At 31.9% G+C, this 16,113-nt stretch overlaps 1 protein-coding gene across 4 annotated transcripts; it reads left to right on the forward strand.

Annotated features, from left to right (window-relative positions):
• The first annotated feature begins 9,904 nt into the window (after positions 1-9,904).
• LOC127128829 (uncharacterized) lies at positions 9,905-16,113 on the forward strand. Of its 4 annotated transcripts, none has more exons than XM_051058191.1 (14): positions 9,905-10,193; positions 10,586-10,659; positions 11,190-11,267; positions 13,066-13,141; positions 13,355-13,413; positions 14,067-14,165; positions 14,445-14,534; positions 14,612-14,686; positions 14,768-14,800; positions 14,914-14,994; positions 15,130-15,183; positions 15,409-15,474; positions 15,570-15,638; positions 15,726-16,113. In XM_051058191.1, exons 1-14 carry the CDS (start codon positions 10,151-10,153, stop codon positions 15,924-15,926), a joined length of 1,098 nt encoding a protein of 365 aa, XP_050914148.1. In that variant the 5' UTR covers positions 9,905-10,150; the 3' UTR covers positions 15,927-16,113. The 4 variants fall into 4 exon arrangements, with proteins under 4 accessions (XP_050914148.1, XP_050914149.1, XP_050914150.1 ...); XM_051058192.1 differs by having other exon boundaries at positions 15,418-15,474; XM_051058193.1 differs by lacking the exon at positions 15,130-15,183.

A 16,113-nucleotide genomic window follows, 5' to 3' on the forward strand; every position in this document is an offset into this window, starting at 1 on the left:
GATATAAACATGAGACTAATTGTGTTGGCTTTTGTTTGACATTAATTTGAGTTTGGTTAGAGATACCTTGCTGTTTAGGAATTTTTCTTGCCTTTGGACCCTAGGCTTAGCCTAGTGGTCTTGTTGCTAATATTTGCTTGATTTTTCAGAATCAAAAGCATAATGCACATGGAGAATGAATCAAGTTAAATGCAATTGATGTTGTTTGATGTTTGTACACTAACATAACATTGTTTTGTAGGTTGTGAAGTTTGGGCTTGAACTTTGAGCTTGCTTTGTTGTGCATTGATCTGTATAGATTAACTGATTGAACTTTTGCTGTTTAGTTTTGTCTGTCTGAGTACTAACTGTGTTTGACTGTTTCCAGGTACTTTTAGTTGCTCAGTTCCTTGTGAACTTTTGCTTTGCTTTGCTTAAGCAACTTGCATTGAGGTAGGTCCTCTTGACTTCATGTAGTCTGGAGACCCGGCTGTTACCGGGCCGGGCAAATAAATGTCTGAAGTCCTCCTTAAGAGGCGATGATTGTGATTGTTTAATTTTGTGCCTAAGCAGGTAAAGTCCTTAATCAAGGCAATTGGTGGAAGGTAGGGATAAGCAATCTATCCCCCACTATTCTGTGAGTCTTCTCCTTGCTCCCATTACATGGTTGTAGCATTGAGATCATAAGCCCAAGATCCGTGCAGTGCACATTGTGTCAGAGTCATCGAGTATAGAAGGGTTCCCCTATTCTGGACCCATGCTCATTTGTCAGAAGCTCTCCCTGGTTAGGGATAAGAGCTGTGAGGTCTGATCCTCACTTCACCCTTCATCTGCTTCACCTTAGCCTCGTAATGGCAAGGTTAAGAGCAAACCCAGCCCGTACAGACGACTCGCTTCGGCAGTCAAACCTATTGTGTGAGCCCCTTGTTTGGCTATAGTGCGTGCTATGTGGATATCTGATTGACATGCTTGTTTGAGATGCTTGTTCTCATTCGATTATTCTGTATGCTTGTATGTTTGCTTCTTTCCTGGATAGGAATAGTTTGCTTATGCAAGTAGGATAGAAAACTGAACTTAGGGACGACTTTGCATGACAACATCTAGGCTCGAGTCGTAGTCTCCCTAGTGTTGTGTCTCCTTCTGTTCTGGCTAGTAATTCAGTCCCTTTCAGGGGAACTACATCGCCCTGATCCTCGTTCCAGACGAGGTATGTAGGCAGGTGGTCGTGCGAGACCACTCCGGGCAACCTTTTTCTTTTTTGCGTGTGTTTACTTGTTATCTGATTGTGTTTTGGTTCGGATGCCGACGTAAGCCCAGTGATTGGCTGTCGGGCTCCACGTTTGCCGTTTTGAGTGTGTTTTGGTTCGGATGCCGACATAATTCCATCAAGTGGTTGTCGGGCTCCATGTTTGCCACCCTTGCTTGTTTGTGTTGTTTTGTGTTGTTTGGCGTGCGTAAGCCGAACTACAGTGGCTCTGATTCTTGTTCCAGACAAGATATGTAGGCATAAGGTGCGATACCTTATCGAGCTTGTTCCTCTTAACCCCACCTGCGTTCCCCGTGTGTGTGTGTGATGTTTTAGCAACCTATTCTTTATTCTAGGACGTGGATCCCGTCGAGTACGACGGACGTGAGGGGTGCTAATACCTTCCCCTTGCGTAACCGACTCCCTTACCCTTTCTCTTTGGTCGCGAGACCATGTTCTTTCCAGGTTTCTCTGAGCGTTTCCTTTCCCTGTTTTGGGATAAATAACGCGCAGTGGCGGCTCTGTGTGTTTTTATTTTTAGCTCGCCGGTTGATTTTTCGCAGGATGCGACAATATACACACACACCACACACACACACGTGCGTGTGTGTGTGTGAGAAATATCAGAAAAAATAGACTTTTAGCAAAATTACATGTTTGAAATTTTTTAAAATAGAATGTGTTGATCTCAAGCGTGTATAAGTCGACTCGTTGAAGTATTTAAGCTTCTATGTGTCGACCTATGATGCTTAGGAGTCGACCTCAACAAGTCACTTGGCTTGCCAAAATATCAGCTGGTGTCGACCTCAAACATGCATGAGTCGACCTACATGATTTATGTGTCGATACATAGAAGACATTACTTTGATTTTCAAAATGCCTTCAGCATGTGTCGACCTATAACACGAGTGTGTTGACCTATAATACGGGTGTGTCGACCTATAACCTTGTTTTTCATATAAAACCATAATTTTGACTTGTAAAAACCCATCTAACCTTGCACATATAGACATAGAGAATAAGGTCTAATATACACAAATACTAAGTGTCATATTTTTGATATCATTCAAAATATTTATAGAAAGATAGTGCGTTCACAATCAAAACCATATTATCATCAAAGTCATGAATGTCCCCAAGATTTTGAGTGCCCTATCGAAATTATGAATTTGGTGCCATTTTTCTTAATTCATATTTTTTTTACCAGATTTATAAGTCATATAATTCTAAAGATATAATTGTAAAAAAAGTAAAAAAATACATTAACTCTCACATGTATCAATCCGAACATGTATTAGTAGCATTCCAATTTTCACACTAGTTGCAACCTTCGACTATTAATCTTTGAATATCATCCTCCTAGCATTTTTTGCTGCAAAATCACCAATAATCTGATCAAAGTCAAGATTCTTTAAAAAACCATCTTTAAATGAAATCAAAGCAATACTATTTAGTTTAATTTGCGACATTATCGATCGCAAATAAAATTTTAGTAATTTTAATTTTTAAAAACTCCTCTCAACTAACGCAACAATAACATGAATAATTAATATTATTTTATAAGCTATGCATGCATTAGGAAAACAATTGAATATCTTAAGAGAACTCAATATCATGAAACTAGATTTTGGTTCAACTGTTAAAATATTTTTGATGACTTTTAACTCTTCATATAAAATTTCACCATTAAGATCATAAGAATTGCCATGTTTCAAATAAGTCTAAGGATTTATGCAAGACAATTTCAAGTTCTCATCAGAAAATGACTTAAGTCTTTCAATATTAAACAAAAATCCAAAAATATTCTCATATGTGCTATATTGCTCAAATCTTATATGAAGTATCAATGTATGAAGTATGACTTAATAAACAAACAAACTAACTAAACTATAAAACATGTACAAATATCATAATATAACAAATTTATAAAACTACACCCAGCAGGATCGATAAAGAAAAATAGAAAATATACTCACATAGTCGATAAGAGATCTCCTCAAATGCATATAGAAAAAAGGGAGCAAAAGAGGCAGGTAATGCAAGAGTTTTTTCTGTCTGAATGTTACAAGTCTAAATGCCATTTTCACTAATTTTAGATTTTGAATCACATTTATGTGAATATTTTTTTGACACAATTTGTTGAAATGTTTTTTTTTATACAAAATGAGAATGATTTTAATATATTAATAATTTATTATTATTATTATTATTATTATTATACATGATATGTCATGTGTGTGATATTATAGGGCTGGAAATGAACCAAACCAACTCGAAAATAGTTCGAGACTCGATTCGATAATTAATTCGTTGGACTTGGTTCATGAACCAAATGAGTCGAACTTGAGCTCAAAACTAAGTTCGTAAAATAAATGAGCTGGACTTGAGCTATGTATAGTTCGACTCGTTAGGTTCATGAGTCGACTCGGTTATATACATATATATATATATATATATATATATATATATATATATATATATATATATATATATATATATATATATATATATATATATATATATATATATATATATATATATATATATATATATATATATATATATATATATATATATATATATAATATTTTAAAATCATATATCTCAATAGTATCATTTAAAAAAATAATGTATAGATTTTAACCTTTTAACTTATCAAATTAAATATTTTAAAAAATACTTGTGACATTTTTTTATACAAAGTAAAATACTTCTAACTCAAAAAAAACATAATGCACCGTGACTTTTAATTTTAAAGTGTCATTTTAAACTACTTCTAAATTTGTTTTTTAAACTACCACCACTTTAAAAATAACGTTTTTTAAATATTGTACCATTTATATGATTTAATTTGTATTCTTTTATATTATTTTTGACTTTATTATTATTATTAACTATTTTTAAGATTTTAAATATGCCCATTTATTAGTATTGCATTTTCCAAAAGTAAAACCTTTAGTATTCCTTTTTAGATTTTAGGTTTTAGAGAACTTCCTTCATCCTTCATATTACGTATTTCCAGTCTTTGTTTTCTATTCTGAAGAGAAAAAAACTTTAACTCTTTCTTTCAGATTCAACATTTTTTTTCAATAGAGGTAAATATTATTATTCTCATCATCTGATTGTTTTAGTAGCTTTGTCATTTTTTACTGTGTTCTGAATATGTTGAATATGTTCTTCCTGTATATAATGAACTATAACTCTGTTATGAGGATTTTATTTATTTTCTTTGTTTTGTATATGTTCTTTCTGAATCTATTTTTCTTGGTTTGAACTAAATATATAACTCTGTTATGAGAATTTTTTTATTATGTTCTATTTACAAATTTTAATGATTTTTTTAATGGAACTTGTGGTTTTATTTATTTTTCTATTGTAGATATGCCATATAGTACCTCACTTGAATCATTGGGAGATTCACAATCACCACCAAAAGATGGAGAAGAGTGTTTAAATGTATTGAATCCTATAATTAATTTAAATGCAAATACTAATGAAGAACCACTAACAAATGAATCAACACCGACAAATGAAGTTGTGAATGAAGAAAATGTTGAGAGCAGTGACATTGTTATTCAAAAGTCCAAGAGGAAGAAAACTTCTCTAGTTTGGGATCACTTCAAAAAAGTGGAATTAAAGAATGGAAAAAAATGGCAATGTATACACTGTAAAAACAATTATTCTGTTGTTGCTAGTGGATCAACCAGTCATTTGATGAGGCATTTAAAACAAACATGTCATATTTACAAGAAGCTAGTAGCACAACAAAAAAAATTAAACTTTCAGCCAGCAAAAAGCAAGATTGATGAGAAGCTTTCTGGACCACTACTAATGAATTCAGGAGGTAAATATGACCATGAAAGACAACGAGAAGCCACCGCACATTGGATTATGATGCATGAACATGCATTTAGTATTGTTGAGGAAGAAGGTTTTCATTTTATGATGAAGTGTTCTAATATTTCATATGAGAAAATTAGTCGGAAGACATTGAAGAATGATTGTATTGCTATTTATGAAACTGAAAGAAAAAAGTTGAAGTCTACTTTAAGGACAGTAAATAAGATTTGTTTGACCACTGATTTATGGAAGTCACAAAATCAGAAGATAGAATACATGGTGTTAACTGGCCATTTCGTTGATGCTGACTGGGTTTTGCAGAAACGCATTCTTAGTTTTGTTCATGTTCCTCCTCCTCGGTGTGGTGTTGATATTGCTGATGCTATCTTCAAATGTCTTAAAGATTGGGGTATTGAAAATAAAATATCTAGTGTGTCAGTGGATAATGCACATTACAACAATAGATGTTTGAAAGAGTTAAAAGTTCTAATTTTAAGGCACCGGAAATTAGTGTTAGATGGAAAGTTATTTCATGTGCGTTGTTGTGCGCATATACTAAATTTGCTTGTTCAAGATGGTATTGGGAAAATAGCAAAAATAGTTGAAGACGTGCGTGAAAGTGTGAAGTTCATCAATCAGTCTGAAGCAATGTTATAAACATTCACACAAATAGTTCAACAACTAAAGCTTGGTGGTAAAAAATTAATTCTTGATTGCCCTACTCGTTGGAACTCCACCTATCAAATATTGTCAGTTGCAATGCAGTTCAAAGAAGTCTTCCCTCGTTTTCAAGATCGAGAACCAAGCTATACAACTCTTCCAGATGTTGATGATTGGGAAAAGGTTGAAAAAGTTTACAAGTTGCTAGAGGTATTTAATGTTGTTACAAATATTATTTCAGGTAGTGAATATCCAACTCTAACTTATATCTTGCTGAGGTATTTCGAATCAAACTAGTTTTAGATCAAGCTATCCAAGATGAATATGATTTTATGAAAGAAATGACAAAAGCGATGAAGGGAAAATTTGACAAATATTGGAGCCAATGTAATCTTGTTATGTCGCTTGCTTCTGTTTTGGACCCTAGGATCAAAATGATGGGTGTTAACATGTGTTTTCCCTTAATTTATCCAGAAGTTTAAGCTAGAAAAAATATAGAAAATGTGCGTATCGCGCTTGATGATATGTACAAAGAGTATGCTGATATACTTAGTGAGCATAATGAAGAAGGATCTAGTAGAAGTGGTGTTGATCAAAATGGGCGTATTTTGGAGTCACAAAAATCCTCAGGGTGGTCATTGTTAATGAATTATGTCGAAGAACAACAAGAAATTCCTGCTGTAAAATTTGAAATTGAAAAGTATCTGAATGAGCCAACTTACAAACCTAAAGATAACAGCCATATGTCATTTTGTGCCTTGGAATGGTGGAAATTGAATTGTGGAAAATATAAAGTGTTGTCCCATATGGCAGCAGATGTTCTTGCCATTCCAATATCTACTGTGGCTTCGGAGTCAACCTTTAGCGCCGGAGGGAGAGTTATCGATTCATTTCGAGCTTCTTTAAGTTCATCTACTATCGAAGCTTTAATTTGTGGTGGTGATTGGCTTCGAATATTGCATGGAATTAGGAACAAACCTAAGATAATATGCTCTCTTTTGATTATTAAGTATAATATAAACTTTTAAAAATAGCATTGATAATTTTTAAAACTAAATTCTTCATTTTATTAATAGGTGGAGCAAGTGCAAACAAAAATTACATTACTCCCTTGATGATAAATAGAGAGCTATCAATGCAGGTGAGTGAGATTGTTGTATAATTAACTGTGTATTTAGTCTTTATTACTTGTTAGTTGTTAGCATCTCATACAATTAATAGGATGTTTAAACCATACTAGTGTTGTAACATAAATCTAGAAATTTCATGAATTTAAAAAGAATTAATCATTTAAAGTACTGCTATTTGTTATATATGAGGAACTAGTATTGTGTTAATTGTGATATATTTAAAAGGTAGCTGCAATGTATATTAATTTGTGAGCTTTAATATGGTGTTCAAACCATACCAATGTTGTAACATAAATCTAGAAATTTCATGAATTTAAAAAGAATTGATTTAAGGTACTGCTATTTGTGATATATGAAGTACTGATATTTGTGATATATTTTAAAGATACTGCTATTTGTGATATATTTAAAATGAATTTATTTATAGAAGTAATTGATTTAGCATAGCATGCCATGATCATGTTGTGTTGGTATTCTGATATATGAATTTAATTGGCTTAAAAATTATCCTCTTCCATCTTGTAGGTTATCCTTTCCTTACTAGCTATGATTAGGGGTGTTCGCGGTTTGGTTTGGATCGGTTTTGAGACAAAAAATCATCCGATCCAAAGATACAAAGAGCATACGGTTTGGTTCGGTTATTGGATGACAATAAAAAAAATCCAATCCGATCCGATCCAATTTATACGGTTTACTTCGGTTCGGTTTTATTCGGTTTTTAAACAAACACTACTTCTAAATCTAAAATAATTTTAATTTTAATTTTTTTTTAAATTCTGACAAAAACATTTTCTATATGACATTATATATATATATATATATATATATATATATATATATATATATATATATATATATATATATATATATATATATATATATATATATATATATATATATATATATATATATATATATATATATATATATATATATATATATATATATATATATATATATATATATATATATATATATATATATATATATATATATATATATATATATATATATAAAAGAAACCAATTTAATTTTTACATGCCCGTGGAATCCGTGGATGGTGAATTTTCCAATATGACACTTCAAATATTAAATTGAATTTTCCTGCAACAATTTAATATTTAATTAGTATGCATTCTAGTAAATTTAATAGTATTTATTTGCAGAAAATCATATTTTTTAAAGCATGACCGAAACGTTTTTTAGGGGTAGGAAATCATATTTAACTATAACTATTAACTAGTATGCATTCTAGTAATAGTATGTGTTTAAACAATTGTATTTATTAGTATTTAATTGTATTTAAATTGTAAGATTTAAATAATATTATTAATTAGTGCATGATGTGTTGTAAATGTGCATTGTATTTAATTTGTAACGGTGCATTGTATTTAATTAATTAGAGTTAATGAGAATACTATATGAATAAATATCGGTTCGGTTTGGATTGGTTCGGTTTTCATGCAGCCAACCGAAAACCGAACCGGTCGGTTATTCTATAAGGTGGTCCAAACATATCCAAAAAAAATCGGTTTTTTTTTTGTTTTCGGTTTTCGGTTTTTTTTGAATTGGATTGGATTTGAACACCCCTAGCTATGATAGTAAATCAGTTGACAGTTGGTGTAATGAAGATTGAAGTTGAATAATCATTTTGTGATGGGAATGTATCAATTTCTAATAGTTTTTGTTGTACTATTTTATTATATTGGTAATAGTTTTTGAGACAAACTTAAATTCAAAAAGAATAGTTTTTGAATTAGACTTTTAAATTTATCTTTTGAAAGCTTTATTTTGTTTTAATATTTTCCCTTTAAAAAGAATAATTTAAAATGTCAAATATAATAAAAAAATTTAAACTTTAAAAAATGACTTTTTAGTCCGTGAAGTAAACAAACTGAATCTAACGAGTTGAACCGAGTTGTTCAAGAACTTAAAACGAGTCGAGTTCGAGCTTAAAAAAAGTTCGTGTCGAACTCGAGTCGAGTTTCGAGCTAAACCAATTCTTATCGAGTCGAGTCGAGCTGACGACGGGTTCGACTCGACTCGACTCATTTCCACCGCTCCTCCCAAAAATCCTCTGTGACCTCGTGAATAAAGCTAAGCAGTTGCTTCTTGAGTCTCGCTATCTGCGAGCTTTAACATCTTGGATCACTTATTGATTATACTTGTAAGCACATGGATCCACTTAAATATGTTAGGTTGGATTTGGTTTGACTTAATTCGTTATCCAACCCATTCAAATTTTAATGGGATGTGATCATTCTCCAATCCACAACTTCAATGTCAAAACCAAAACGAACCAACCCGATCATTTACGGGTTAAATTGGTTGAGTTTGTGAGTTACGTATAAAATAATTTATTTGATAATTATTTTTAAATTTTTTTTAACACAATTCAATACAATTACACAAATTTTTAACATTTAAGTTGAATAAACCATATTATATAATATTTAATAAAATTCATCCATATGCCATAATATTAATAATAGCAGCATATTCTAAAAAAAACACATGATGTCTAGACAACCATAACCTAATAAGTTGATAGGATACAAAAGTAAATATACAATAAAATTCAATATTAAAATTATATAAATTTATTATTTGAATATTAATTTAGTAGAAGTAACGGTGCTGAATGAAAAATTAGAAAAAAAAGAGTAGTTTGTAATTATTATATTAATTTTAATTCTTATTTAAAATAATGAATACAAAATAAGAAAAAAATAATTTATAATCATAATTTTAATTTTAATAATAATAAATAATAATAAATAGATTTAATTGAAATACACGGACATTGTAAAAAGATTTTACACCGTTACCGTCAGTTAATCCTAGACGTTGGATATTGAAATAAATAGATTTAATTGAAATACACGGATAGTGATAAATGAGTGTGTAGATTTTTTTACACTGATATTAATCCCATAATAAATCATAAATAATTAAATTCAATATTTATAAACAAAACCATTTATTGATTTACTTATTTATTTTTCAGCAGAAAGAATATACTAATAATATCTCATTATTTCCGCACCAAAATAAAAAAATCTCATTATTTCATTCTATTAACTAGGGTAGAACGACATAGTAGCGAAGCGAGCCTCCAAGGGTTTCATTAGGTGTGAGATTATCTTGGTTTTCTTGGTAATAATTTCTCACTAACCACCATCGTTTTACACCACAATCGCTCATCTCCGAACCCTAAAACGGTAGCGTTTTCGCCGTATAAATCCCTTTACCACAGAGTGTTCCTCTAGCTGCGGAGGTTCACTGGCCACACACCATGGCTCTATCACTCGGGAAGATCACCATTATCCTTGGTGCAGGTACATATTCACCTTCGATTTTTCTTCTTTCAATTTTTCATTGTTTCGCTAAACCGATGTAAGATTCATTGTTACGGTGTATGAATTCGTAAAAAAATTGGAATCTAGCTTATTATGACAGTTGAATTTAATATCTAAACGTTTGGTCGATTCCGGTCGGAAATACTGATTGCAGTGTGAATTAAATTAACATTAAAATATAAATAATGAATAACAGTATCGGTATTCGGTATCGGCGCCTGATAATACTGTTTTTTGTTGCTGTTTTTGCGTTCGCGGACCGGTTTTTTAAACCTTGTTTAATATTATGAATTATTATTGGTAATGCTTTGATATGAAAATCGAAATGCGTCACTGAAATAGTCACTGAAATAATATCGTTTGTATTTTAGGTTTTGTTGGTTCAGTACTGGCTAAAGAAGGTCGATTGCCGGATGTATCTGGTCTCGTATCTGGTGCTTTCAAGGTAAGTTTAATATTTATGGGAAGGTTATAGGAAACACAGACAAAGAGACTATAGGTAGGTTTGAATTGGCTTATTTGAGCTTTTTGAGAGAACTTATGAAAATAACTTATGATATCGTGTAGATGTTATTTTTAGCTGATTTTTGTAAGGTTGTATCTTATACGAAAACCGTTTAACTTTAGTTGTACCTTTTGATATACAAAATAGCTTACACGCAAGTGCTTGTGCTATAAGTTACAAATAAACTGTTTAATGCAACGTGGCGTATGTTGTTTTGATAGAACCCAACAATATCTGCTGACTCATGCCTCAGACATCCGATTCCATATTTCACTATTGTCTGCTATGAACATTGCTTCAATTTATGCCGCATATAATAAACCTAAAGTTTGGCAATATTCTTGGTGGTATTATTATTTGTTTGTTGTTAGCTCCACATTCGATTCATATTGCGAGTATAGGCGGTTGTCATTTATTGGTGAGAATTAATGCTGTGCTCTATAATGATTTTGGACTCTTTCTCTGGCCAGGTTGTTTTAAGGCAACTTCAAAGCACTGGTCCTACACCAACAGCTAAAAATCCACATAATGATGCTTTGCTTGATCAGGTATGCATGACGTTTTTCATTCATTATTGATTAGATTTGATTTTAATTATGAAAAATTCTTAGTACTATTAAGTTGAGTGTCATGCAACCCGCCACCCACCATTTAGATCTTTTAAACGTGACTTGAATTTTGAGCATATGCCTATATTATTGAGTTTTTGTATACTTGTATATGTTTTCAAGAAAAAATGGGGAAGGGGGAACCTATAAATACTTAATCTGGCCTGAATAACCATTTTACAACTATCCCTAGGGGATTTGAACTCTGTCCTTGGTTGCAACTTACAAAGTCAAGCTCTTACTTAGATTTAGTTGTATTTTGAACATTTGTTATATACTAGTTACTAAGGTACCTACTGAATGTTCCAACTTGTTGAGCTGTATGTGTTGGAACTGTGAATAGTGTTATTTGCATGTATGGAAAAGTTGAAACAGGTCAAATCAATGTATTATGTGTATATCTATACAAATTCTTGATTCTTCGGTTTCACTATTTTTAAGTGGGTACTCATCTGCGGTTTTGCAAAACTTAGTCCAAGTCAAAACATAAAGCACCATTTAAACTAGTGTTGTAGATTGCACAATTTAGTGGTGTAGCAGAGTGGCCCCTAGCCACTATCGAACATGCATAGGTAAAATAGCGGTCAACTGTGGTGCGATATCGGCACTGCAGCTGCTGGCTGCTACGATGATGCCAAATGTGTTGTGTATCACTGCCTAGACCGCCACACATGCGTTCACGTAGAACAATGTGACACACATCGGCTATGACAGTGAAAAGCAGAAAAGGCTAATCTGGACAGAGAAATAGTGTATCTTCACATTAGAAGAAGGAGGGAGGGTGAAGTAGAAGTGAAGAATCACCTTATGAAGGGAGAAGACAACGTGGCGTGCTTGAATCACAGCTGTGACAATGTACGTTTTGCCAAGTCAAAGCAGAAGTGAGAAGACAAATGCCGGATCCTCAAAACAAGTTAGACCTTGAATCAGAGGCTTTAAAAAAAGAAATAGTTTTTAGTAATGATAAACAAATAATAAAATAACAGTAACATAATCAAATAAAAATTATATTATTTAGTATTAAATGACCAAAAATTGAGTAGAAAAAATATAAACAGTACTATTTACTAATAGCAAAATGATTACTTGTATTTAGTCTTTAGTATTTAGTATACAAATAAAAGTATTTGAAGATATGTAGTATTAACTATTTAGATTAATCAGATATGAACTTTTTAAATTTATATAATATAAGTTATTTTGATATATATATATAGGGCCTGTTTAGTAAAAAGGTGATTTTATCTATATTTTCAAAATTGATTTTTATGAGTACTTGAAAAATAATAGAAACTATTTAAAACTCGTTTGTTATAAATTAAAAGAATAATTTTGATATCTAATAACTTAAATATTCATTATTAAAGTTTTTGCATGAAGTGGAAAATCTAATAATCTTACTTGAAGAGGTTAAGAATTGTAAATTTACTTGGTGATCTTGGAAATGGAAATAAATATATATTTGTGAACCTTACTCTTCTTCCATTTGTAATTGAAGCATGTTATTTCTTATTAAACTTGATATGTATCATTTGGAAATGAGGTAAGATGAGGTACGCTAGTTACAGATCTTCAGATACTAGCTGCATGTTTTTTTCTCACTTTTAATGGTTGGAATAAAATAATGACCATGTTTCATAGTTTATGCAGAAACTTTAAAGTTTTATTTGGTTACTGTTACCATTGCTAGTTGTAATGTAGGGTAACTGACAATTCTGCTTATACTTGTGATCTACAGGTTAATAGACTTCGGCAGGAACTACAACAGCTAGTACCAGATAGATCAATCGTTATTGTAAATGGAAGTGGAACAGGTTATGGTTATTTACTTCCTTTCATATTATAGGGCCCTTCTATTATTCTCCAGGAATTTAGTCAATACTAACATGTTGCTTACTGACTTTTCAATCACTGGATTTTAAACTGTGCCTTGTTCGCATGATTGTGTCCATATTTTTGTCTGAGCTATAAAATTTTTCCTTCTTATCTTCGTGTCATTTTCTGACATTTTTGACAATGTACATCAGGAAGAAAGTATGTAACAGTGGTCATTATTGGGGTAGGATGTGGATGCCTTTGGTGGAAGGTATTGCCTCTGTCTTCTGTGAATTGTTGGTTTGAGTAACGGGATGTTGTAGCCATGCATCCTTGTAGGAAGTTTGTATGGCCAAAATTTGAATTCAAATGTTCGTGCTTTTAACAGCGTTATTTGCTATATATCACATGATCATTGATGTGTTCAAATGTTTATTAATTCATGCAAGATATCTGAATTTTTTCCCACGGGTTTCTCTTTCAATTGTATTGAGATTTGTTCAAATGTGTGAGCTGTGGCTGTTTGAGTTGTTGTAGTATCTATCTGGTTGGATTAAGTTGCCTAATATTCAATATGACTAGCCGGACTACATCACCCATTCTTTTTCAAGTGTTGGCTTTCTTATTGTCTGATGCAATACATTTTAAGCTCAACTCTAGTTGCTACCAATTTTTCATTGTGATTTGGAGCGTAATAGTATTTTTGTTACTTGAAGTTGGATATTATTTAGTTAGCACAAGTCAATGAATTTATTTGTGGATAAACTTTTTAGTATAAGAAAATAACTCTTAAAACTATGGCGGATAATCAACAAAATTAATGGCATAACTGTGCATGATACGTATATTATGATCATAAACTCTTTGAAGCTTGTCTCCTCTCTATGAAGATGATTGAGTTATATTGCCTTGCTATATTTACAGGGATGGATTCCTAATATGATGTTTGCAACAAGGCGCAGTTTAAATGATGCCTGTACAGGCATAGGTAATCAGCTAGGGAAAGTTTATGAATCAATTGAGGTAATTTTATTTTATTGTTGAATATTTTTTTACTTAGATCAGCTAGGAAAAGTTTATGAATCAGCTGGGGAAACCCACAATTCACCCCTTCTCTCGTGTGTAGAGTCACATGTCTAACATAACACACTTTTTAGGATCGAGCAAAAACAATTCATAAAAAATTCAGACTCTAATTGTAAACCAAATCCTATATTTTATTGAGTTTGACTAACCGGCCCATATTATCTCTGCATTCTGTTCAGTTTACTTTTCTTACTTTCACAAGTGTGATGATTGTAGCAAGCCAAGAAGAATATATCTGCAAAAATTAATGGCGTGGAAAAGATAGTGGATGAATCTGCAGTCATTGTAGAAGTTATCGAAGATGATGTGAGTAAAAATGTTTCAAAGCATTTTTGTTTTTCGCTTCTTTGTTATTCAACAATAATAGTAAACTTCTGTTACAGATCAATAAAATACGAAATGAAACAGAAAAAATAAATGGAGATATGAACGGTGTTGATACTTTTATCCGAGTTATTGTAAGTCATTTTCAGGAATTCAGTTATTTCATTGAAAAATTTGCTGGATATCCAACTTTAGCTGACTGATTTGCTTTTCAGGAATCTAAAATCAGTGAAATAGAAGGGAATCAGGTATATTCCATCAAACTCTAGTCATTATTACGTTTATTTAATTATAACCATTTTTGTTATTTGACGGGTCGGATATTGTTCATACCTGTGGTTTACTTTTTCTGTTTGCTTAGATTGCGACAAATAAAAAAATCGAGGGAATATGTCGAATTACTGATAGTTTGCAGAATGGCACTACACCGGCATATATTCAGGCATGGACACATATCATTACAAATGAATTTTTGTTTGGTCTAGCTTGGCTTCATAATTTGAATATCAGATTTTTTGTATCACGTTCTTTCTATTTACTTGCTATTTTATTAGTAATATACTTCTAAATTATATAGGCACCCTTATCCAAGCCAACCCTTGAGCTACCACCAGTTTCACCATCTTCCAGCGTAAGCGTTTTCCTTTTGCAAACTGTATTCCACTATTATGCCGTTTTAGAAAACTGTATTCTACTTTAGACATGATAGTATTGTTTATTATAAATTAATAGGAAAATTTTAAGTTGAACCGTATATTTAGATTTTATTTGATTATAAGCCAAATAATGATTACACATTCCATAAGTTAGACTTTATACTTGTAACGGATTGCTATGTTATATCTTAATTATATAGGCTCTGCAGTCAGGTCCTTCCAGGCTATATCTTGAGCAGCCTTCTATTACACCAGTAATATCAAGGGTAACTAATTTTCAATCGAAAGCTTTTCCTGCATCCTCTCCACCTTGCTTCGGTTATGAGTTTCTAATTTCTTTTACCATTCGTTCTCTTATCAGACTGGGTCCGAGCCTCCAATTAGGTCAGCTGATCCACCATCTCCATCAAATACTATTGTATCTGACGAGGTTTGCATTATTTCTGATTTTCTTGATCCACCTTTCTCATCATAATCATATATTTTAAACCATTGATGAATTGCCATGTCTTTTCAGGAAAGCAGTAATATATCGGAGCAGAGAAATTTCTCTAGTAATGATGTGAATTCTATGAAAACTCCTCCCATAGAAAACAAGATCAGTGGATCTAGTGCTGGTGGTTTTTTTGGGATAAGCTTGTCAAGCGTCTATGCTCCATTGCTGAGAACTCGCAGTGCGACCAACTCAGTAATACAGCAAACTCGCCCAACTAGTTGATGACAGTACCAGACCTATTTTTTTGGTTTCCAGTATATTATAAATGAATAGATATTTTTGGGGATGGTGTTCACTGATAAGCGGTGGCTATTCCGAGGTTGTATGCACCATCACATACAAGTATGTTGTGTAAAAGCCAGTCTTAGTCTTATTCGAGAAACGACTGAGCAGTGAATTTTGCAGATTA

Source organism: Lathyrus oleraceus, chromosome 3 (assembly GCF_024323335.1).
Source record: "Lathyrus oleraceus cultivar Zhongwan6 chromosome 3, CAAS_Psat_ZW6_1.0, whole genome shotgun sequence".
Taxonomy (NCBI): domain Eukaryota; kingdom Viridiplantae; phylum Streptophyta; class Magnoliopsida; order Fabales; family Fabaceae; genus Lathyrus; species Lathyrus oleraceus.